Source organism: Callospermophilus lateralis, chromosome 15, assembly GCF_048772815.1.
Source record: "Callospermophilus lateralis isolate mCalLat2 chromosome 15, mCalLat2.hap1, whole genome shotgun sequence".
NCBI lineage: Eukaryota > Metazoa > Chordata > Mammalia > Rodentia > Sciuridae > Callospermophilus > Callospermophilus lateralis.
This window is the reverse complement of record NC_135319.1, coordinates 48,284,241-48,310,339: the sequence shown is the minus strand read 5'-3', so window position 1 is coordinate 48,310,339 and position 26,099 is coordinate 48,284,241. Positions and strand designations below refer to the sequence as shown.

The 26,099-nt window shown below is 41.2% G+C and overlaps 1 protein-coding gene across 2 annotated transcripts in view; it reads left to right on the top strand.

Moving 5' to 3' along the window:
• Window positions 1–26,099, top strand: part of Kcnma1 (potassium calcium-activated channel subfamily M alpha 1) — a 702,402-nt gene that overhangs the window by 632,658 nt on the left and 43,645 nt on the right. For both annotated transcript variants that reach the window (XM_076834841.1, XM_076834840.1), the window contains 2 exons: window positions 3,640–3,864; window positions 7,555–7,747. In XM_076834841.1, coding sequence (XP_076690956.1) covers window positions 3,640–3,864; window positions 7,555–7,747 — 418 coding nt within the window. The remainder of the gene's footprint in view (window positions 1–3,639; window positions 3,865–7,554; window positions 7,748–26,099) is intronic.

The following is a 26,099-nucleotide window of genomic DNA, read 5'->3' as shown; positions in this document are numbered from 1 at the left end:
AGATTTTTCTAAGCACTCTATGTTAACTGACATCTGATCAACATCCCCTACTCAAGAAAAAGAATTGAGGGAGATGAGTTTATTTGAAAAATAACACCACTTAGCAGAACATTTATAGCAAGCCTATTATGTATTAAGAACTTTCTTTTTCTGAAGTTATAATATATAGAGCTTGTATTCTAGTGGGGCAAAGAGAAGACCACCAAATAGGCAAACAAGTGCATGATATTATTTCAGATATTAATAAAGTGCTATAAAGACAATAAAGCAAGATCCTGGGCTGTAAATGGACTTAGAAGTATTATTTAGACAGTGTGATCAAAGGAGCCTTCTCTAAAGTAACCCTGAATTAGATGAGAATAACAGAAGGGCCACCTATGTGAAGGTGCTTTGTGGTGGTATTTACTCATTGGGTGTAGGACACAAATGACTTTGGAGATAAAATATATATGAGATGGTCATAATCTTGAGGAAATGATCATCTCATTAGAGAGAAGATCATATAATCAGAACAACCTATTTAACCTGAGTGATATCAGGCACAAAATGCCATTCAAAACTGTAAGAGAAACACCCATATGTGTTTAAGTGGCCAGGAAGGCCATGATTGGGCTTGGAAGGAGTTTAAGGCTATGGAGGCTTTGCATTGGGCATTGAAGAATGCAGGAAGAAAACAGGATGCACAGAGAACCACATGAATAGTTCCTCTAGTGGGGCTTAAGCTTGGCAGCATCAGATTCTCCAGGGCTGAGGTCCAGGGATGTGGATTTTTAGAAAGTTTTTCAGTTGATGTTGCTACAGCACATTTGAAAAATCATTATTTTGATCCCAGATCTAAGCTCATGGGGTCAGCATCTGTGTCTGGATCATTCTGCATGCTGACACCTAGCTCACCTCTATATTCTGTATTTCTAGCTTCTATCCAGGATCCAGTTTGTAATCCTTTGGCTTGTTGAGGGCAGCGAGCTTCCCAGATGAGCTGGACAATTAAAAGTAATTAGGAATCCCATTATAGCCTTTCACAGACTGGTGGACTCTCTTCCTGCAGTACCCAAGCACTGTACTTCCATGCAGCCCAATAACCAGCTCTAGGTCTTCTCCTGAAGCAGTGGTAGGGAATGTGAGCTCCCCAGGGGAGGGGGTTCTCTTTGTTCACAGTTTATTAGGCATTTCTTACAGCTTGTGTCTCAGGTTTCTCTGTCCTGTTGCAGAGGGAAACCAATAATGGTGACAGCCCCTACTTTATTCTAACAATCAGAGAATGAAAGCTAGCTTCCTCCTTTCCTTGGGGGTTACTATAATAACCCTGACATTGTCGTGAATTGCAATATTGGCATTTAAACAATCAATACACTGGTCAATGCTAGGGATTAAATCAAGCAGAGTTTGATATGTGCTGTGGACATTAATATGCCCCCCCCCCAAAGCATTGTAAGCCACATGGGGCCATCCAGGCATGCAGTGGGTGGACAGGGAGGAAGGCAGGAAAGATGGGAGTCCTTGGACTGGGAGAGGCAGAGAAGGGCTCACAACTGGCCTCCTTATATTATCCCCTGCTGCAGTCTGGCTGGGCACAAAATCAGGAGCCACTCACAGCTTTGTAGATTCAAACAGCAATTCTTTATTCCCGATCTCACACCGACACTCTACAATCACGTTCTGAGGCAATCCACGTTCTCTTCCCAAATACTCTCTGAATCTTGGGAGAACTCAACGGGAACTACAGGAGCGGGCACGCCTAAGGCAGCAGGATACGCCCTATTCCCAGCAGGGTACGCCTTAAACCTAGAACCGCCCTAAACCCAAGGAGAGCCCTAAACCCTGATCCGCCCTAAACCCGGATCTGCCCTGGTCCTTGAGCAAGGTCACCTTACATGCAATGTCACTGCAAAATGTCCAAGGCAAGTCCATTTTACCACGAGTCCTTCCTGTAAGCAACATGGGGTATGCTGGCAAGGAAATTGTCATACCTACTTGGCTAATGGCTCTCAGCAATCCTCTTTGCTAACTTGGTGAGTAAAAAGGTCAGCAGTGGCTACTCATTTACATTTTCTAGGAAACTGAGGTCCTCTGCAGGTGTTGTTCTTTCATTGGTTTCCTTTGTTGGTACAGAGGTGGGGTTGGAATAAGACCTGTCCTCTTGTACTTACTAATCTCTTTAGACAACTCCTTCCTTCCTTTATTTATTTATTTTTGCTGTAGTGCTGGGAATAGAACTCAGAACCTTGAGCATGCTAGACAAGTGCTCTCGCACTGAGTTACAGCCCCAGTCCCTCTTTAGACCCTTTTATTAATTCCTTGGGGGTCCTTTTTTGTATAAGGTAACCTCTCCAGGAACGCCCCTGGAAACCCCAAGGCAGCATTGGACAGGGTCAGCACACTTTTTCTATAAAAGGTCATATAATGAATGATTTAGGTCTCACAGGCCAGAGGATCTGTCACAACTGATCAGGTCAACTGCTGTACCATTAAAGTAACTGGACAATACCTACATGTGTAAGCTTTTCTGTGTTCCAATAAAACTTTATTCAAATTCAGATTTCATATTATCTTCACATGTGATGACATATTCTTGTTTTGATTTTGGTTCTCATCCATTTTGAAATACAAAAATCACCTTTAGCTCACTGGACATACAGTAGCATGTGATACACCAGACTGAGGCTGCCAGCCAGAGTTGTCAGCCCCCTGGCTTTAGCTATCACATTCTACCTAGTTGTTATGACCATATAAGACACTTCACTGATAAATCTAGAACTCAAAACTCAAATTTCTCTAGCTGACACTGGCAAAAATATCTATTTTTGCCATCATCTGAGCAAGAGAACCTGAAAATGCATCTAATTATATCAAAAATTCCAAGGAACCTAAGACTTGTTTTTCCAAATAATAAACAGTTCTTTCCCTTCTTAATGTCATCCCTGAAGATCATTATGAAATATCTCCTGCTCACATTTATGTATGGCATATCTTAGATCTTTCCTTCAAGAGGATAGTGATATGTGTGGGTGTATGTTTACATGTATTTATTATATAAATATATTATGTACACAATATACAAATTATATATATGTATATATGACATGTATGTGACTTTGATGAAGTAAAAACCAATGGCTGTATTAGTCAGTTTGACATTACTACAAGGAAGTACCTGAGACAGCTAGCTTATAAAGAGAAAATGTTCATTTAGCTCACAGTTTTGGAGATTCAGTGTCAATATTGGGTGGCCCCATCCATTTGGTCTCTAGTGAGGGTGGATGGTGTATGGTGGTGCCTCATGGTGAGAGTGTAAGTCAGTGACTACGTCTGGAACATGAGCAGAGTAAGGACATTGCTAGGCTTGCTGATTTCACACTTATCTCAGGGGAAGTCAAGGGCTCTATCAGAGCTCCCAATGGGATCATACCTGAGCTATCTCACACCTGAGAACTACTTGCTGGGCTCTAACTTCCAAAGTTCCCCCATACAACAGCACTACCTAGGACCAAGCCTTTCATCACAGTGGGCCCTTGGGACCACACCCAAAACAAGCAATAGCACATAGTAAGTACACAGCCAATGTTCACTTTGCATGAATGATTTTTTTTTCTCTCCTTGCAACAATACTCTGAAGTCTTCTCTCCAACACTTTTGCAGACTCGAAGTGAAGCTGCCATGACTGTCCTGAGTGGCCATGTTGTGGTCTGCATCTTTGGTGATGTCAGCTCAGCCCTTATTGGCCTCCGGAACCTGGTGATGCCACTCCGTGCCAGCAACTTTCATTACCATGAGCTCAAGCACATTGTGTTTGTGGGCTCCATAGAGTACCTCAAGCGGGAATGGGAAACGCTTCATAACTTCCCCAAAGTGTCCATATTGCCTGTAAGTTCAAGATCGCATTATTGATGATTTTTTTCCCTTCTTCTTTTTATTCACAAAAGAAAATCCCAGATGGATGTGATCGTTGTAGCTTTGATTCTGCCTCTGCTTCTTCATCTGGGTATGGGCCTGAGGATGCAGCCCTTCCCCTATGCCCTGCCTAGGAATAGCCAAACCCTGGGAGACCTTATTAAAAGGAATATGCAACCAAGTTCAGTCCTTCATCAGGGATGAAGTTTAGCTGGTGTCATGTGTGTTAACCGTATAGGTGTCTAAACACTCTGTTGCTCTTGTCTACTATACACAACTCAGAGTGCTGAGACATGATGATTTACAATAAGAATTTAGAATTATTTATAATTATTTATGTCATTTCACTTATGACATTTTGGCCTTTCACTTAATGCTTAGAGAAACCTTGATCATACCTCCTTCTATTTCAGACTACATAAATGAGTTCTTTATTTCTATTCTACAGAAGTTCAACCCCTTTCCTGGGCTGCCCCTATCCACCATATGTTCAGAAGCTCAGTAGTGTTTTACATGGCCATGTGTGTATGTATGTGTGCACATGTATGCATGATACAGTCTTTGTTTTTTGTTTTTGTTTTCTGATGATTGAACCGATGGTGCTACATCCCCAATCCTTTTTATTTGTTTTTGTATTATGAGACAAGATCTTACTAAGTTGCTGAGGCTGCCTGGAACTTGTAGTTCCTCCTGCCTCAGTCTCCTGAGTTGCTGGAATTATGGACCTGCACAACTAGGCCTGGCTGCATTTGATATTCTTGACTGCAAAACACTAGGACCCTAATCTACAAGAAATGACTTAGTGTGAGGATCTGGGATATGTGATTTAGGAGTCACATAACTACTTACTAAGTTAATCAATATATTTTCTGCAAACTTTCAAAAAATTATAGAGTAGTCTGCTTTCCAGTATTTGAAATTGTTGTCACATCACAAATTCATGAAAATATTATTTATCCTCCAAATGTTTTTCTTCTGTTTGTATCTCTAAACCTGTGAAACATGGATTTCTTTACATGTCAAGAGGTCTATATTTTTCTCTACTTTTGAAGCCGAAGTCCATTATTTCTATTATGAGATTCCATAATCTCAGAAATGTGGAGAGAAAGGATCCAGTGATATATTTCATTAAAGAATACATGAGAAATATGTATTCTTATGTAGCATATATATATATGAAGTGCCCCTTAGAAGCCATTATTCATTTTACAAAATATCTGGCACAGTAGGTCTTCAGTAAACACATATTAGATGCAGAGCCCCAAACTGATGGCCTTAGTGAACTAACATAGTTAAGGATAGTCCACTATAAACAAACAAAAAGTCACAGGCTTAGAGGAACATAACCATATACTTGGCTAATTTCAGAAATATGTTAGATATGATATTTCTATGATTATCATCATACACATTCTGTTCCACATGGTCTCTTGACCTCTAGGAGTATCTTTGTAAAAAGGTTATTATTTTACTTAGCTATGCGTGTGTGTGTGTGTGTGTGTGTGTGTGTGTGTGTGATGTTTTATATTTGTGTGTGCATGTTTTAGGTATGTATGTTTCCTTCTGTATGCTCCCTTGTACACATTTCCTCCCCTGCCTCTGGACACATGAATGAGCTCTCATATTTGCAGATCTTTTTCAAACCCTATAAAATTTAGTATACCAAGCAAAGTAGATTTGCACAAAATGGGTCTTGACCATAATGAGGACTAAAATACATACACTGTTTAAACAGTACCTTGCATATAGGGCCAGCTTAGAGAAACACAGAACTTTTTGTGTATGTGATTTGTATTTCTTGTAGTTTGGATTCATGTGTCTACAACTGTCCAGGGATTGTCTTACATCACAATTACTGCTGGATTCCCTACAAGGTGAAAATTTAAAAAATATGTATGTAGGCAATTGAAGTTTATGCACTGGCAAAAGGACATAGGAAGTCGGCAAGACTTATTTTCCACCAAGATATCATAGGAGAGGACATTTTCCTTCTCTTAAAGATTCAGTTTCAGTGCCTGGAACCACTAGCTTTCCAGCACCCAGGGCACTAAATGCCTGTCCTCCCTGGTTCCACTTTACAATGATAATTGAGCGACTGAGAACAGAACCATGACCATCACTGAGCAGGATGGGTTCCAATCATCAGCCAGGTTCTATCTTCTCAAGGTCACTTCTCTAGGAAGGGGGACAAGAGAAAGACATCTGCAGATACATGCAGCAGGAGGCAAGCCCTTGCCATATGCAGGCAGTGATTTGAGGGCAACTGGGGTCTCCATGTTGGCAAGGCAGACTCTAGACTCAGTCTGGAAGACCAACAAGGCTGACAGCTGGATAGGAACCCCAAAATGGTGCTCCATGGCTGCTGTGGAGCTCCGATATGGGCTGGCCCAGTGAGTTTTGCTGTGGCCCCTCTGGAGGACACAGAGCATGTGGAGATCATGGCCCTCTCCTTTTTGTTTTGCCTTGGTTGCCCCCCAGTCCTCCAAATCCACCTTTACCTTCTAGATCTCTTCCTTCTCACCCCCTCTTGTCTACTGTCTTATGTTATTCTGGGATCTTTTTTAAAAATCTGTTTACTGGCTTATTTATTTTTAATTATACCAGTAATATACAAATATGTTCTTGCTATAAAATATTCAAACAACACAGACGTATATAAAGTCAAAGGCAAACTTTCCCTTTCACCCCCTCCATCTTTTTCCCTCCCCAGAGGTAATTACTGTTATTAGTTTGTGTATATTTTTTCCTGAGTTTTCTCTTTGAATTTACATACATTTATAAATGTATTTATAAATATATAATTTTATTTGGAGGGTTTTTTTACATAAATGAAGCTACACTTTTTTAATGCTTCTAGAACTTTTTCCCCCCACTTCCTCCTCCATCTTGAGATTTTTTTTCCAAAAAAATGATCACTACCTGGAGAGCAAGCTCCCTATCTTTACTTGCTGCATACTCTTCCTTGGTAAACATGTCCAATACTATTTTTAACCTTTCCTGTTGTTGGATAATTAGGTGATTTCCTGGTTTTTTTCCCTTGCTAAAAAGAATAAAATTATATGACCTCAGGCTTCCTCTCTTCTATCTCCCCTTTGCAAGATGCACATTAATCCCACTCCCTCTGGTACATAGCAGAGCTTCGGTGGAGCAGAGCACCTCATCACACCCAACTCACTGAGATTTCCTTTTGGCTGCATTGAAAATTCTAGTTAGAACTGCTGTCTTTAGCCTGAGACAGAAGTGATCTGCTATTAAATAAACAGGCATTTGACCCCCCCCATATATTCCCCCCACCATTGCATTCTGAAAGCCAGAGGTTGCCACAGGACAGTTACTTAAATCAAGACAATTTCCAGACAGGAAGAAGATGTAGACCCAGGCATTATTCCTCTCGTGCATTTGTTAGTAATAGCTTGATTGAGTATTGAGAGGCAGGCTGAAATGCTGCCATCAGCACCGACTACCCTTTAGATTAGCACATAGCCCCTATTCCCAGAAATGTAGTTAGGCCAGCTTAATGTCAGGGCATAAAAAAGATACTTGTTAAATAATTTCCCAAAGCTCTGGCTCAATCTTTAATTTGTTTTTATTTTTTCCCTCCTTCCCTCTTCTCCCTTGGTCTCACTTTTGCTTCTCTCTCTTTTTCGTTCCTCTATGCCAAAGGGTACGCCATTAAGTCGGGCTGATTTAAGGGCTGTCAACATCAACCTCTGTGACATGTGCGTTATCCTGTCAGCCAATCAGAATAATATTGATGATACTTCGCTGCAGGACAAGGAATGCATCTTGGCGTCACTCAACATCAAATCTATGCAGTTTGATGACAGCATCGGGGTCTTGCAGGCTAATTCCCAAGGTAAGGACAGCCTGTAATACTTCTCTGCCGTGCCTACAGGGGACAGGGGCTGGCAAGAGGGATATCCTTCATTCAGTAATTCAAAGAGGCTCACATCCGCCTGCCTGGCAGTGAAACCTGTGGTCACAGTGATGGCTTTCAAAGGGGCAGCTGCTGCCTCTTCTTGCCATCCTGGGATGCAGGCGGGAGCTCTGATCTCCCCTGTGCACACTAGGTTGCCTTCTTAGATAATAAATGAGTCTTTCAATGGCCACACCTTCAGCCTTTCTAAACAGTGACTTTCTAACCAGGGTCACTGGCCAAATGTCAAGCATTGAAAAGATGCCAGCTGCACATTCCTAGGGCTTCCTCCCAGTGTATACTTTCACTGTTGAACTGAGATGGGTGTTGAGCATTGTCATTGTTAGGGCTGCATCTAAGACTCTGTGGACCAAGGAACAGTGATCTCTGGAGAGTGAGGACTGTACAGGCACTGAAAGTCATTTAGCAAGAGATGACACATGTCAGCCCATGCATTTTCCTGGAGGAGGCACAGCAGCCTTGAATGACATACATCTGCCTTCTGCTCTGCCCCCAATCTTCCCTGTCATTTGCTCTGGGATCCTGGGCAGGTGGTTACAAGTAAAGATGTCATCTAGGAGTCTCAGAGAGGCAGCACAGCCAAAACCCCATAACAAACGATTGTGATTCTCAGGATCTGGAAGGTTGGCATGAAAGCATTTTCCTCCGTGTGAGTCTTCTGTGCAGGCTTGCTGTAAACTATAGGATGGTTTTTATCTGTGCCTACTGGATGGATGGTTTTGGCTGCCTGATGGGGAGCCTGAATCCTATTATTCTAAGATGGAAATTTAAAGGAACAAAGCTTATGAGAACTATAGCTCCTGGGCTAGGAGCCACCCTAAAGATAGCTGGGTAGAGCTCCTCATGCAGGAGTTTGTAGAAACTCAGCTTGATCATGCAACCTAGACCTGTGTGCTCCATTATATTTTGTCAACTGGTATCACCACCTCCATCTAACATCTGGTCACCATTGCAGCAAGACCAAGAAAAACAGTTCCTGGAAACCTATTCTCTGCAGATCTCCTTCCTTTTACTGATTCTATGAAAGCATCAGTGAAAGAAGGGCCCTGGAGTGAGATTTTGAAAGTGAAAAAGAAAGAGAGGACTTGGTTTAGCCAGAACTTGAACAGACTTGGGGGATTCAACACAGTTCTCAGGGGAGCTTCCTGAGAACCAATAGCTTTGCAGCCAGAGGTTGAGGGAAGAGGTGGGGGGATTTACCTGAGGGTCTTGAGATTCACAGCTGCTTCTGGTCAAGCTCAGAGGAAGCTTCCATTTTGGTGTTGCCAAGTTCACATGGTGGCCTCTTTGACTTTGGTTTCTCTGGCCTTCTAACAATTGTATCAACATCTAATTGTCTTCTATTCTCCTGATACAATACCAACTGGGGGAGCTTATTGAAGAATCATAATCTCATGGCCTACACCAGACCTGCCTGTTGGAATCTGCATTCTAATAAGATGCCCCAAGAGACTCATGTGCTGCTCTAAAGCACAGCAAATCTTCCTGCTAACAAACCTGGTGCAATGACATGCTGACAGCCCTCTCTGACTTGCCCCCTCTCCCAGAGAGGAACCAACAGAAGGAATGGAAAGAAGTGGAAGCAGCAATTGTCCCTTCGGGTATAAATGGAGGCAGCAGGGGTGGGCTGGAAAACAACCCTTTCCCCAGCATGCCTGGGTGCTCCCAGTGCAGTCATCATGATTTTCAAGGTCCAGGGATGAGAATCTCAGTGTATAATTTAGTTACATATGCTTCTGACATAGGCATTCCTCCAAGCTCTCTTAAACAATTGCCCACCTCTCAAATCCCATATAATAGCCAAACCAGTAAGAATGCTTCCCCTCTCCAATGCTCAAAAGCCTTGTTTATTCTTTTTAACATAAACAAGGAAAATAGGTTTAGGCAGAGGAGATATGGAGGAAGGAGAAAGGCCTTACTCCAAAAAATAAAATTCACTCTTTATTTTGTGTATGCACATTCACACACTGCTGAAGGTTTGTGTGCCCTCAAAATCTGTTAGTTGAAATGTGATGGTGTAAGGAGGGGGGAAACTTTGGGAGGCGAGTAGGTCATTTGGATGGAGCCCTTGTGCATGAAATTAGTGCCTTTACAAAACAGGTCAGAGAAAGGCCCCACAACCCTTCTACCATGTGAGGACACGGTGAGAAGGTGCCATTTATGAATCAGAAAGTAGGCTCTCACCAGACACCAAATCTGCTGATGCTTTGATCATGGACTTCCCAGTCTCCAAAACTGAGAAATCAATGTATGGTCTATAAACTGCCCAGTGTATGGTGTTTGGTATTGTGGTCTAAGTGGACTGAGATGTGCACAGTGAAAGAAGGCAGAGGGTGGGTTCCTGCCATACTTTGCCTGGCTTCCAGGTCTTGGTAGAGTGAAGCACACGCCTCCTAGGAGCCCACACTCTGTTCTGCTTTCCAGGATACAATGTTGAAGCTGTCAGACACCAACCTGGCATTTCCCCTTGTGTTGTGCCCCTGTCTGCCCCTGTCCTGTCCATGGTTTTTAACAGTATCCTTCGGTTACTATTTGACTTTTCAAAGGCCGAGGTCTGGTAGTTACTGTCAACACAGAGAAGTCACCCTGACCCAGTACTCGACTCTCATCACTGGCCCAGCACCCAGATCCCTGGTTTCCTCTCAATGCATGGGCTGGATGGACAAGCTGGGTCTCCTTGCCACTCTTCCTCTTTCGGACCCTTTTGACTAACAGGAGCACCCACTGGCTTCTGATACTTTTTTCATCATCTAGACATTTGGCATGACCAAGCTCCAAGGGGGTTGGAATTATAGAGAACAGAAAGGATTCCATGTTACTCTTTTCATTTGCGGGAACAAATCAAGCTCTCCTTGAGGATAACTACATAGATTTCTCACCAATGCCACCCCAACTTTTATTATTTTGTTTTCTGTGAAACCCTATCCTCAACTTTGTCCCAAGAGCTATGTTTACTGTTTCTCCTGAACCCAGTAGGATAAAATTGTGGACTCAGGACAAATGTGTTTTTGGGTCAGAATATTCCTTCAACCTCATGGCAGGTTTTTTGAATACGGTGCAATTGAACATGAAAAGTGTGTCTTGACATTGAGGAAGTAGAGGCTCCATTGGGATCCAAGCGCAGGCATTTGCCACTGTTTGTTATTAGGTCTCTCTTTTCTCTTGCTTTTCTTTTCACATTCTCTTTTGGTGTCACTTTTCTAACCCACATGGTGTCAGAACTGACCCAGCCTAGGGATTCTGGACCAGACACTTTCTGAAAAGAGAGGAGATGTGATGGCTGGTTGTCAAAAACAATTATGGAAAAAGGCAGCATACCCCTTGCTGGATGGTATATCCGATGTGACATTTGGGTCTATGAGATGCAGTTTTAATATACAGCAGGCAAAACTGCAGTGACAATTATATAAAGCAGGTGAAGCCACTTCTTGCTGGTCAGCAAACATCAGCTCAGAACCACTTTACAGCTCTTTACCAGCAACTAAGTGCCTTTATTTACAGAGTGCCTGTCACTTCCCTTTGGCTGGAGAGCTGGTGTATTATTTAGCACGCATTTATCTGGGGAAAACATTTCAATTTAAATCAGCTGGTACAACGGTGGCTCTTGCCAGACTATTTCCCTGTGGTTCTAAAAGATAAGAACTCAGTCTGCTCTTGGAAGGGAGGGTAGCAACAGAAGAATCCATTCTCAGGAGCCACTGGAGTCCATACCTGAAAAGACAGGGCACGTGATGGAGTTTCTCATTCTTCATTTATATAAAAATGTGAAAAGAGCATCTTATACCTTATTTCTGCTTCCTTCTAGTAAAGGTAACTCTTAAGGGAAAGAAAGGGGAATAAATGGATGTCCCCATGAATCAATCGCTATAAAGTCCTAGGAGACAAAAATGACTTAGATTCAGCTCCTCACTTTCCTTGAGGGACCAAGGAGTGGAAGAGGCATCCCCATAAATAACAAGAGTGCAGTGAGAGAAGGACCAGGCTAGAAATAGAGGAGCTCAGTGGGGTTCTCGTTTTACATATTTTGAGGCCTTGAGAAGGTTTCTAAAATGTGACAACTGTAGATGGGTTGAATGCATATGGCTGTTGAGCATTTGAGATATGGCTAATGTGACTGAGGAACTGAATTTTTTAAAATTTAATTTTAATAAACTTAAATAGTTACAGAGGGCTAATGGCTACCATATTGAACAGCTAAGGCCTAGAGTCCAGACTTGATGCTTGCTAAGAATTTAGATTTGAGGGTTTCATCAAAGATTCATAGGAAGGAGGTGATTAAAGCCATCTTTGAAAAAGACAGCAGGTGAATATATAAGCATGACTAAGGATAAGAAGAGACAGGGGCATGAACTCCATAGGAAGACGTTATAGTGACTAAAAGAGGTGGGACAGGGGATGATCACACAGCCTCAGTGATGTCAGTAGGGAAGAACTGGAAATGAATTAGAAGTATAGAAAATATAGTCAGTGAAACTAGTCAGATGGGAAGGAAGCATGAATGAGCTTGAATTGAGTGCATGAGAAGGAACAGGCCTGGGGAAGACAGTAAAGAATTCAGTCCTGATCCCCTTGAGTTGAAGAGGATCAACTGAGGTTGGAGACAGGAATCTGGTCAGCACAACCCTGAAGTCTTCCTTGTAGTACTTGACAGGAAAAATCAGAAGCAGAATTATCTATAACTTGGCGTGGAAACTTGTAAGAGGCAAAGGTTTCCTTGATGCTATTGAGAGCATGCAGATGCTCCTCAATAATGAAGTGATATCCCAATAAACCCATCTTCAGTTGGAAATACCTTAAGTGAAAAATGCATTTAATACACCTCACCTATCCAACAGTATAGCTTAGCAACAGGCACACTGTGGAGTGTCTGCTTTTTCTGCTTATGTTGATGTGGCTGATTGGGAGCCTCAGCTCACTGCCACTGCTCATCACCAAGGGAGAGAATTGTCCTGCAAACTGCTAGTCCAGGAAAAGATCCAAATGCACAATTTGAAGTGTCATCTCTGCTCTCCTTATACCATCGTAAAGTTGAAGAAAGAATTCTAAGTTGAAACATCATTAAGTCAGGGACCATCTGTATTTAAAATGAATGGGTTGAAGTTGGTAAGTAGAGAAGTCAAACCAAGAGGGGTGACTTATAAAACTAGGTGGGAAAAAAAACAAAGCAAAATATAAATCCCTGGGCGCTCCAAGATCAATGCTGGCTCTCTTTAAAATGGAGCTTCTGCATGTCTCATTGTCTGGGAAAAATTTGAGCCTTGGTATTATGGTTCCTCTCTTGTTCCCTTTCCTTTTATATGTTATGCATTCATCTGATTCTCATTACTGGTTCCACTGGTCAGTCCAGTTCCACAAACATTTGGTAAGCATCTTTCATGTGCCCAGTCTCTGCATGGCAGGCACTGCTGGGAGATGGTGGGATGGGGGGACATAAAGCACATTGCTGGTCCTAGTGACTTCCTCTATCAATGTGTAACTCTGCTTCAGAATGTTTACTAAAGACTGCAAAAGAAATGCAATTGGTGAAGGTTCTCACTGGGAGCAGAAAGAGGAGAGTAGGTGTGAGTGATGCTTTGAAAAAATGCACAAGATTTCAGCAGGAGGAGACAGAGAAGTCTTGACCTGCATCAGAGAGAAGAATAGAAGTAAGGAGGTGGAAGTACAGGGAATGTGTTTAAGGGACAGGAACAAGTATAATTTGGGTAGAATACAGGGTGTGTGTGACAGCAAGGAGAAGATGAGGCTGAAATTTGGGTTGGACTTTAAGGAATTTATCTTCTCTTTTTTTGAGTTAGGAAACTGTAAATAATTTTTATGGGTTTATGAGTTAGAAAGCTGTGGATAATTCAGTAGGCACTGGGGAGGTACAGAAGTTTTCAGAGCCAAGAGAATGATGAGATTGGACCCGTGCTTTAGGAAGATGGATCTGGCAGCCCTGTGAAGCATTGTTTAGAATAGAGAAGAAGAGGATGCAATGACATAGTTGGGAACTGTGATTACCCAGGAGGAAGTCAGGAATCTTGAAGAACAATAGGAAGGAGGAGTCACTGCAGATGTAAAACAGACTGTGAGGATGTGAGTGTCCTTCCCAGTGATGGAGGACAGTGATGCCACTCACAAGAAGAGACTTTCAGAGTGGAGGGATGGGCTGTGGAAGAAAGCAGCATAGGCACAGCTGGGTTTTAGGTTTGTTCATTTCTGTGAGAATTCAGAGGAAAGTCCGGTAGGCATAAGAACATATGGAATGAAAGGAAGGCTTGAATACAGGAGAGGGTCACAGAGATCTATCCCATTGTCATGCTGTAGGAGTGAAGGACAGTGTCAGAGAAGGAGTGAGGACAGGAAGTGGAAGGAGAGAGCCTGAGGCCTGACCTAGAAAGAGAAAGCTGAGGGGCTTTGACTGGAGACCAGAGAACCAAGCTGAGCTGGCCACCTGACGTCTCAGGCAAGGCCCCAAGATATCAAACTCTGGACAGATACCCACTGCCTGGTTTCCTTTGACTCCTCTGGGTTCATTTTCTATATTTTATGCCTCTTGCAGACACCAAGTTAAAAAATTTAGAGCAGGTCACACACACACACACACAAACACACACACACACACACACACCAGCTTTTCCCAGCCCTCTGTTATCAGAAGCCATGCTTACACTAAATGAATATCCACATTTAAGCATGTGCTCTCCTTCATCTGTATTTCAGCAAAGTTTCAGAGCTTAAATAGAGAAGGACATCTTCTTTGGAAGTGTGGCAGCCATCCTTGGACAGGTGGCCTTATTTGGGGGACATGGGGCACATCCTCCCCATCCTAAAGTTTGAGGTACCTTTTCAATAAAAGGTAAAGAGAAGCAAACAAGACTTCTATTTTGTCTTTGGGTGAGACAGTGGGGATTGGTGAATTGCTAAATTATTGGGTGGCAAAGGCAGGATTCTTAAGGACCTTCTTAAGCCAGAACTCTGGGACAAAGTGCATGGACAGAATGTAGCATGGACCTTCACATGTTAATTTTCAAACAAATCTTCTTGATGACAGTGTAATTTATTTCAAGCAGTGATCATTTCATCCTGACCCACATGACAAGGGGTACATCAAAAGGGATGAAGATTGGAAGGGGAAATGGGCCAACAGATGAATGGTGTGAAGGAGATCAGTGTACTGGGGCAGTGCCTACACAACATGCCACTTACCAAGTAGTTAAGATCAGCAGATTTAAAGGTCCCTTTTATCTTCTCCATGAGACAAAAAACAGAGCCAATGAGTAATGATTAAAGAGAACCAGATTTTAGCCCAGCACAAGGAAGACATTTCCAGAATAGGATGGATAGAATGGGCTGCCTAAAAACAGAGTGAGCGTCCCCTCACCACATGTCCATTTGCCAAAGGAAAGTTACCGGCTTGGTCTTTGAGACTGGATGAGAGGAGTTCTGTGGTTCTTTATAATGGAGGGTCTCCAGTATTTTCTTTATTTTTATGACACAGGGATCTGCATTTTATACGATCTCCATTCTTACTCCAGAGGGAGTGCTCTGATGTTTGGCAGGATTGGGGTCATGGGTCTTTTAGTGGAAGTGTTCACATCCTTCCTGAACGGCTCTGTCTTTGTGTCTAAAGATGCAGAGTGGCTGGCTGTGGGTGAGCAGCTGCACATCTGGCTTTGCCATTAATGTGACAGACCACCCCATCCTCAACTCCCACGCCACCCTTCAACACCTGCCCTTCCCAGTTTTCTCTCTTCCTCCACTTCTCCAGGCCCGGCTCCCCTCACACCCAGAGCCACCCCTCTCTCTTGCAAACACACCTATACACATATCTTCGCCCATGTCCTCCCTCCCTGAAATCAGAGCAGCATTTTTTCAGCTGCTCCCATATAACATTTCATTACCACAATATTCTCTCTCAATTCTGAAATGGCGGTGGGGGAGAAGCCATTTCTCTTTATACCCACCGAACGAACAAAGCTCAGCGCTAAAATATTTTTCTTCCGTTGTAACTGAAACTGCTGTTGGCTCCCATCCCAAAAACCAGAAAGACAATTATACTTAACTGTTTAGAGATTTATAAATACCACACTGGAGTAGCCTCTAGGTAGTAACTTTAGATACCCAGCCCAATAATTTTCTTTTATTGGTTTGTGATTTAGATCTTATTTTGAATCCTCTATAATAAGAGTAGTACATTTCATTAAAAGAGCTTACTAAACAATAAAGAAAGCCTGGCTTAGGGCTCTGAGCAGGTCTCAAGTACAGAAAGGGGCCTGCCCTGTTACATTTCTTCTGCGGACATCACAAGATGAATCTCAGCCCAGTGGTGCAGATGTATTTCAGCAAAGCAGCAGTTGCAGCTGTTTTCAAAATGATTTCAACTTAGGAGAATTTTTTCCTACACAGCATATTTCATTACATGAGAGATCCTCTGAAGATGGCTGTTTACTATCCTGGTAATGCATTTCTAGGGAAAGAAACAAGCAAAAACAATAGTGATGTAACAGCAGACTGAGAAACGTGCACCATTCTCTGAATCTGAGGGTTCTGTGTCTTCCATACATGAAGGTCTTTCTTGGGAGTGGAAGGAAAATAAAACAAATGGAGTCATCTTCTGCTTCCAGAGCACACCAGAGGAGGTTCGCTTTCCATTCAGGCTGTGCTGAGCTTGGGACAACTGCAGGGAAAGGAAGTCTTAGCTTGGGAGACAGAAAACAGATGTGGGGTGGCATCGGCCTGAACTCATTGCCTTAGCACCAGGCTCTCATGTGTTGGTTGACTCTTCAAAACCTGTGTGCTTAGTTCATCCCTGTTTTTGAACTTGGTAATTTTTAGTTTTCAGGTAAGTTTGTGCCAGGCTCATTCATATATAGTATCTCATTTCATCTCCCTGAAGAACTGCTGAGACACAAGTTAGCATCTTCATCTTGAAGATGGGGAAACAGAACCTCAGGAAAATTAAGCACCTTTTTCCCCCAAGATTTTTTCATAGCTAGCCAAGAACACCAGGAGCTGATCCCCAGACTGTCTCATTCCAAAGCCTATGTATTCCTGCTCCATAAAAGAAGTGTTACTATATCCTGGTGAGAATGCAAACTGCATCTATATACTTTTAAGGATTATGAAAGCATCCTTGAGGGATGCAAAGGAAGGGAAGCATCTAAGATATGCCTGCCTCATCCCAAAACAATCCTCACACTCAAGGGACTATCATTTGTTTTGAATCATCTCTCCATGAATCTCCATGTTTGAAGGTCCTTGTTCTTACCCATTCCAACAATGAGAGAACCTAGGATTTTTCATTGTTACAATTGGACAAAATAGAGTTGAGGGAAATAAGAAGGATTATGCTTAGTCTGTCCCTGTGAACAGTATAATCATTTGAGTTGTTTGTTTTTTCCACCCCTTTTAATGTGAATTGAAGTTTGAAGGTGTCAGGAAGAGAGCAGAATATTTGACATCCAGCCATTGCTTTCTTCTGTCAAGAGATGTACCAGATATTTCCAGATTTATCTACGTGTTCCCCTCTCCAGGTGGAAATTTCCATAGAAAGTGGAAGATGAGAATGAACAGGTCCCTAGCCCCCCAAAGCCTAGGATTTCTGTTGATATGTTAGTCTCAGAAAATGGTGCAACGAAGTTATCCTGTGGGAACAATGTACAGTTGTATAATCCAAGGAAGGTACAGGAAGCCTTGTCATCCCATGGACTCTCTCAGGTCCCTGAGAAAACTCTGGATAAGGACAGATTAGCCAATAGTGCTTTTCCCAGTCATCAGTTTGATTTATATTCAATGCCTGAGGTTAACGTCTCTGCTCTTTTCATAATCCATGCCCTCATGGAGCTAATGGGATCCACAGGCAAAAGTGACAGAGACATACAAAATAAGTTGTTTGGCACAATTTGGATGCACATATTTAATGACAATGGTTTGGGGACATTCCGGAACACCTTGTAAAATTCATAATGTGAGCCATTTGTAATTTTCTTAGGCATAGATTTAATCCACATGCTGTGAAATAGCGTTGATGCCTCCAACTAGCAAATGGGGCTCGCAAACTAGCCAAGGATTTTTGGCCTTTACCCATCCTTTTACAAGAAGAACTTCATGTGAAGTCCTAAACCCTTGTTTCTCTTCTTCAAGAAGAGACAATGGAGGTAAAGAAGGCAACTGATATATAAATAATTTAGTTCTGGATTTATAGAATATTTAAAGAGACATGGTTCTTAAATGCATCAGTTTTATTTATAGAATGTTCTGGAGGAAAAATATTCCCCCAATTCTAGGAGAGCTGTATAGTAGTCATTAAGCATCTCATTACATACCTCTAATATAAAGATTTTCTACAAGATTTTTTTTCTAATACTGAGAATAGAATGAAGGGGCATTTTACCACTGAGTTGCATCCCTACCCCCTTTTATTTTTCAGCTGATGTAGGCTTCCACTAAGCTGTTAAGGCTGACCTTGAACTTTCAATCCTCCTGCCTCAGCCTCCCATATAACCAGAATTACAATCTTACCCCACCACATCTGGTGTCTATCAGCTGTCTTAAGTGCTAGGGTTCCATGCAATGTATCATGAGGCAGCAGAAGACACTTCAGACTGCAGTGGTCAGGGGATTCTCCATAGTACCTGGACTTGAATTAGAATAGGTATGATTATTGTATAAAAAGAGGCTGCCAGATATATGGAAGAAGCCCAATACCTTTATTAAGCACCATACCTTTCCTCCAGGCTTCAATCACATTTCATTCATTTGACATCTGACTACTGGGCAAGAGTTTCAAAGATCAAAGATGTTGAACTTGTCTGCAGAAGTCTTGGTCAGACAGCCCAGCTTTCTCTAGTATAAATTGTCCCATTCTTTAATCTTTGTTAGTAGCTTCTAACTCTCAACCATTTATTGGCCTCATTGGAGTGCTATGACATATACCACCTATGGCCTGAGGAGGCTGGCTCTAAGAATGAGACCTCTAAAGTTCAGAAAAGGGCAGGTGGTACCTCTACATTCTGTTCCCATCAAGCATCATGTGGTTCCTTAGAGCTTTCCTTTAGGGATGGACATTCCTCTCAGCAGAAGTCTAGGGTAGGAGCGATTCAGAAGATGGATTTTGCTGCTCTAGTTTCTGATGGTGAATCACCAACATGGCAGCCACAGTGATGGCATGGTCATGGAGTGCAGAAAGCAGGCTCACTCTGTCAGTCATGTGTCTTTTGACTTTGAATGAGTAATCTATGATTTCATTTCTTTATCCACAAAATAGGGCTCACTAAAGTGGTCCTACCAAAGACACTGAGGGATCATCATATAAATACAGAAAGTTTTATAAAACATCAAGTTCTATAGAAATAGCACTTTTTAGTCATATAGACATGTCTTTGGAACAGACAGCATGGGTAGGAATCCCAGCTCTGCCACTTACTAAGCCAGGATGAATTACTTAACTTCTCTGTGTGTACTTGAGTGGTTTCCAGTGAGAATACTAATGCCTGGATCATTGAGTTGCTGGGAAAAGTAAAGGAGGTACAGGTATTGTCCATATGGTACTTCGGAGTCAGAAAGGAAAAGGTACTCCTTTATCAAGATACGCCTTTCATTTCTGTTGAAGAAAAATTGTCACAATGAACTGATTATGTTACATTTACATTTTTTGTCATCTACTAGGTGAAAATATTGCAATAAGCATGCAAATATACAATGTCCATGGTATGAATGATACCCATTTAGATTAGCTATTGTGCAGTGCTCAACCTTCACACCATGTGTGCCAGCCCCAGGGTGAATGGATGTACTTAGTACTTAGGAATCAAGCCATTTTAGCTATTTTTGCTATTATTATTGGACAGCTTTACCATTTTCTTTCATTTGCCTCTCTAAAATAACAAATAATAAGGCAGGGCTAACCATGCACACCTAGCAGCCAGAATTTCTGTTGACTTTTCTTATCTATGAATATGCAAAGAAAATAGATGATGGTGGAGACCAAGACAACTTTGCGAGGTAGTAGTACAAGAGGAAGAATTGGGAGGAGGAATAGTGACCACTAGGGTTTTCCCCTCCGTAGCCATGACACCATGCAGCCGAGCTCTTCCATGGAGCAGAGATGAGGCCTTAAACAGCTAATTAACAGAAGACCCCCACCCTGCCAGCCTTCAGCCAGTGATTATGGCATGAGTCCTGATGTTCAGTCAAGTGACACCAATCCAGAGTTGCTTTCTGGCAAAATAGGACTGTATTACTTCAGCTAGATGACAAGTGGCACCTGGTTTCTCTCTTTTGCCTCCTTTTGTCCTCTAAAGACTACTTTTGGTCCTCAACCAGGACACATGTAGCATGTTAGTTCTTAATTGGTGTAGGGTTCTTAAATCCCTTGAAATATCTATCAAAATGCTGAGTCATCTCTCTGTCCTTCTCCTCATATCCCCATAGACATAAGAAACTTGTATACAAATTTGAGAACTTCACCTAGCCCAGTGTTTTTCTCCCCATGTCCAGCTTTATTTAGGTATAATTGACAAAATAAAATTAGATATATTTAGGGTGTGCAATATCATGATTTGATATGCATTGTGAAATGATTACCACAATCAGGTTAATTAGCATATTTATCACCTCACTTAGGTACTTGTTTATGGGGTTGGGGATGATTACACTTAAGATCTACTTTCTTTGCACATTTCAAGTATCCTCTATAGTATTATTAACTATAGTCACTATGCAGCACAACAGATCCCAAAATGTATTCATCTTGTAACTGAAAGTTTGAGCCCTTCAATAAACATTTCCCTATCACTCCCAGTTCCTGAAAAGCACTACTCTGTTTCTATGAGTTTGAGATTTTAGATTGAACAGATAAGTGAGACTCACACTACCTTTTTTTCTCTAGATGCCTTCAATTAGCATGATGACCTCCAGGTTCATCCATGTTGCTAAAAATGGCAGAATTTCTCTTTTCTTTATGGCCAAATAATAATATTCTTTATCTGTTCATCTGTCAGTCGATACTTAGGTGGTTTCCATATCTTGCTGTTGTGAATAATGCCACAGTAAACATGTGAGTGCAGATGTCTCTTTGAGCTACTGATTTCATTGACTTTGGATATAGAGACAAAAATGAGATTGCTGGATTCTATGATAGTTCCATTCTTAATTTTTTGAGGAATCCTATTGTTTTCCCTAATTCCAATTTACATTCACACCAATAATGTACAAGGGTTCTCTTTTCTCTGCATCCTCATCAACAACTTTTATCTTGTCTTTTGGAAAACATCCATCATACAAATGTGAGGAGATATCTCTTTGTGTTTCTGGTTTGCATTTCCCTGATTAGTGGTGTTCAGTACCTTAATGTATACTTGTTGATCATTTGTATATATTTTTTGGAAAAATGTCTATTCAAGTCCTTTGCCAACTTTTAATCAGATTATTTGTTAATCTGTCTGTTGCTATGAAGTTGTAGGAGTTCCTCAAGTATTTTGGTATTAATGCTTTGTCACATGTGTGGGCAGATTTATTTCTGAACCAGTCCACTGGTTTTCAGCTTTACCTGCACATTGCAATCATCTTGAGGAACTTTTGAAATTCTCGATATGCTGAGGCCATATCCTCGAGCATTTAAATCAGACTCTGGATGTGGGATGTAAGCACCAGTGCTTCCAACACACAGCCCAGGCTGAGAAACACAGGCTTAGTTCATCCCTTACCCAAGGTAACTACCTCTGGTCCTCACATCAGGGCTACTGATTTCAACACAGCTTACGTCTCCAGAGAGCTGGCAGATTTGCAAGCGTGATTGCTGGGAAGTTTGGATGGCACATAGCAGACATTAGGAGCATGCAGGGAATAATGAGAAGTGAACTCTGATTCCAAACTTTCATATCATTCCCAGCTTTATACCTGCTGGCCAAACAAGCAGGGAAATGAGCCAAGGGAATGTCCGTTTGAGAGATCAAGGTAGGTAAGCACAAGCAGTTCCTTGGATACTTTATCAGCATAGGAAACAGAAGAATTTGGAAACTTTTCAGACCGTGGGGCTAAAGGCAAACAAGAAAGTTAAATAGTGAGAACATCAAGGTTATGGTTTCACATTTAATCTGTAAACATACTTTTAATATGTCCCCAGGTAATTATAAATTCATGGTGGCTTTACTGAAATTATGGAGAAGGGCTCTTCTACATTTCTAAAGAAAACTCTTCCTAGTTTGCAGGTGTGTCTTATTTGTTTGTTTATTTATTTATTTGCATTTAGGATACTGAGGAATTAAAAAAAAAACTCTTTTCAATGAGCATTAATTATATACCATGCAAGGAAGCAATTGCCTCTATGTTATGAAATATTAAATCAAAATGCCTACATTCCCACATGTCCTGGAGATAAATACAGCAGTATTTTGAAGCCCCTCTTGGAGCTGTTTTGCCTGCAAATTTATTGTTTTGTCTCCATTTTCAGAAAGCCCTGTTTTCTGTGAAGTATGGCACTCTAGGTAGTTTTTAAGGCGCGAACTCCTCTGGAGTCGCCTGTGTCGGCAACAACTCTTATGTAGATGGCACACGAGGGATGGCGGGTTGATCGGCTCCTTTAAGATGACAAATGTGCAGAGAGTGTTATTGTCTTTGATTGCATGCCTTACATCATCTGTATGTAGGAATAAGAGGGCCATACTTTATCTTTAGCCATTTTATAAATATTTAAGTCCTTATAGTTGCCTAAAGATATTAAAGCATATTTTACAATAGTCTGAATATAAATATTATATATAGCACAAGATACCAAAGTAGTTTAATGAATTCATAATTTTCTGTTCACATTTATTGGAATGTGTTTTATGTTCCAAAAGTTCCACTTAAAGAATAAGGTACCATTCTCCTCCCTGACAACACACCAAGCTTTGGCCAACATTACAGGCAAGACCTCTCAGTTCCTATGAATGGGCAGCTCCATTAGCGAGCAGGGAGGCAGGCAGTCAGGACCCTGGGATATATTTCCTCAATCTCTAGGTTAAAAAAAATACACACACACACACACACACACACACACACACTTTTTGAATAAACAATTCTGGTGCTTGTTTAAGTCATATAGTGTTTCAAAGAGAGTACTTTTTATAGTCCCTTCCATCTATTTCGAGAATATTTTTTTTAATTTCCAGAATATTAATTTTAAAAAATCTAAGTCAGAACAATAAAGATGAACTTTATGAGTTTCCCGTCTTCCCACACTCCTAACTCCCTTTTGTAAATACAAACAAAGACACTATTTGCCAGTGGTGACTCAGGGTCTTGATTTGGGTGGTGATTCCCTAATATATTCCAAAGAGTTCTCCCTAAATGAAAGAGTTTTAAGTTGCTTTTTTCCTTTTGCTCTTTACAATGGAATGACAGGCAGAATATTACTGCACCTCTTTTCAATTTTCCAGTGAAATATAAAGACCTTCCTCTTTAATATTTCACTAAGTTTCTCCGGCTCCCAGCGGGAGTCCATGCTGGGTAATGTTTGCTAATTACCAACAACAAAACTAGACATACAAGGCTGGTAAATTACCTGACCCTTTCCATTTTAATGAGACAACAAGGATTTCACGAAGTGATGTTGTTTCACTGGTTAATGGTGTCAGCAATGTTGTAATTGTGGGTTGAGACACATTAGCTGAACAACCACATGTAGAAAGGGCTTTCTCTCAACAAGCCCTTTGGAGACTAGAACCATATTATCATTAAGCCTTTGTCATTTGCATGCTGCTAATCACTTACTTTATTATCCCATGTATCCATTGTCTTTCTTTAATTGCTCTTTAAATTAAAATTAAAAATAGTTCTAAAGCCCACAATAGCCAGGATAGCATCTTGATTATGAAGATAACTTCCCGAAAATGGAACAATTGGTAATATATATGGCCAGTATTAGGAGAGTCCTCCCATTATGTACTGTGTTTGCAGGCCTCAGGGGCCTAATTGTGGTGGTTTCTCTTCCTTTAGCCCATATGTTTGTTTAATAAATGGTTATTTATGGCCTTTTGGGCCATTATAGCAACTTTGGAGAAAGTATATCCTTCTAGTTGGTTTGGGCACTGAAGTTCCCTTTTGTGGGCAAAGGGATAAAACTGAATGAAAAGACAGGATCTGTGCCAGAGCTTGTGAAGGCATCTGGAAGAGGTTCTTGAATTCTTTGCTTTTTTATTCTTAAAATTTGGACTCATGAAAGAGACATCAACTTTAGATTTGAAAGAGAACTTTGAATCATCCCCATTTTAAGGAAGAATAAAAGGAGGGGGAACAGACCAGTTACCCTGACAAAGACCATTCTGCTGCAAATGAACCCCTTTTGTCTGGATGCTGGGGTCTGGAAGGGAGGAGTGGGCATCAGGACTTGAGGCTACTCCTGAGACAGAGTATGATGTCATGTGTATGGTTGGAATCAGCGATCTTCAATGCATATATCTGAGTTTGTTGACAAAGACTCTGTGATAGAACACTAGTTACTTTCTTAAAAAGCTCAAACCCATGAAAGACTGTAGTTACTCCTGAATACTGAGTGACCTGATCCAAAGTATCACAGTTCCAACATTATGTATAATGCTCCATAACCAAAAAGGAATTTGGGCATTGCCTTTCTCTGATTGTGGATGGGAAAACCATGTATGGAGTACACGGTGAACCCCTGTGAGTGCTCATAGAGAGTTAGGGGTTGATCTGGGGCTAACGCTCATGCCTTGGTTTTCTCTTGTTAGCCCTACAACTCTATTGCTGAATAATAATGTTAGTCCTTATAAAGTGCTTACTCTGTGCCAGGAGCTATTGTAAGAAGGTTACTTGTATCAACTAATTTAATCTTTATGACCTAATATCCTTTCATTTTACAAATGAAGAAACTGAGTTTTAGGATTTAAGTAAATTGCCCTAGGGTAGAAAACTAGAAATGGAAAGAGACATGACTCAAGAGGACTGATTTCAATCTAGCTCTAAACCATGATGTTATGGCTCATTTCAGGTTGTTGCCAAAGGGTGCTTAGTGATGGTGCTGTGGACAGGGTTGCTCAGAATCAAGCTAGCACCAATCAAACCCTCCTCCAATGAAGTGTGTGTGTGTGTGTGTGTGTGTGTGTGTGTGTGTGCATGTTCACATGCATGTGCTAAGACCTGACCCCAAGATCCAAGATTGCAGTTTCATATGCATCTGCCAGCATAAATATATATGTAGAAAATCCTTTAACACTTAAAAGAAAAAAAATGCCCTTATTGAAAGGATGATCAAATGTTTACAACCTTAGCCACTATCTTAGGCCAGGCATCCTGTCTCTAGAACTATTAAGAAACAGCTGGCCTGAAAGTTGTCAGCAACAGGATTCTGCTTTTCCTGAGTTACGTGGCGATGCTTGGATCACTTGGCAAATCCATCTTTTACAGCTACTTAATTTTCTGTGTGCTTAAGATATGGATGTTTTAGTTTCCTTGTGATTTTGTAGCTCTGGGTTTTGCTAAGCTGGCCATTGGTTCATACTAAACCAAACAACTGGGGCCCATTTGGCATTTGGTGTTTTAAATGTAAAAGGACATTTGAACTACATGACAAATGCTGAAAAACAAAGCCCATAGCACTGAGAACATAAAGGAACTGTTTATAATGAAAAGGTGGTTACATTTTCAGTCAATCTATCACTTTAATGAGCTCTTTGCATTTCTTTGATTAATGCTCACAAAAGGGGGAGAAAAAATTGATGTAATGGAAACAAAATGGTATATAGTCTTGGCAACAAGAAGGGGGGATTTCTGTGTGTTTTATTAGTCTCCACGTCATATCACTGTCTTGCAATGTATATGTCTGCATGTTCCCTGGCATTGCAAACCTCTAGTTTACTGGAAATGAGATCCAGCATGAAAGAGGAGATCCTATGTTAGAGGCAAAATATCCTTTGTCCTTTAGTGGTGTCAGCAAAAGGGAGGATCTCAGAACAGGAATTAAGAATAAATAAAAATAAAGAAAGATCTGACACAGTCTCTGACATATTGAGATGAGGAATCCAATAGGTATATGAAGATCAAGAAAGAAGCTTAAAAATACTTAAACATTAGCACATAGTAATTAGCACATAACCAATAGAAATTCATACAATTTAATTTTTTGTCTGTGTTAGGCAAGTGCACTACCACTGAGCTACAATCCTGGCCCTAAATTCAGACATTTTAAAATAGTAAGTAAAGGGAATGGAAGCGTGCAGAGGGAGACAACTGTGTGCAATGCCTAAATGTGGGGAGAGAAGGTAATTGAGGCAAGCTTTCTGGAGGAGGT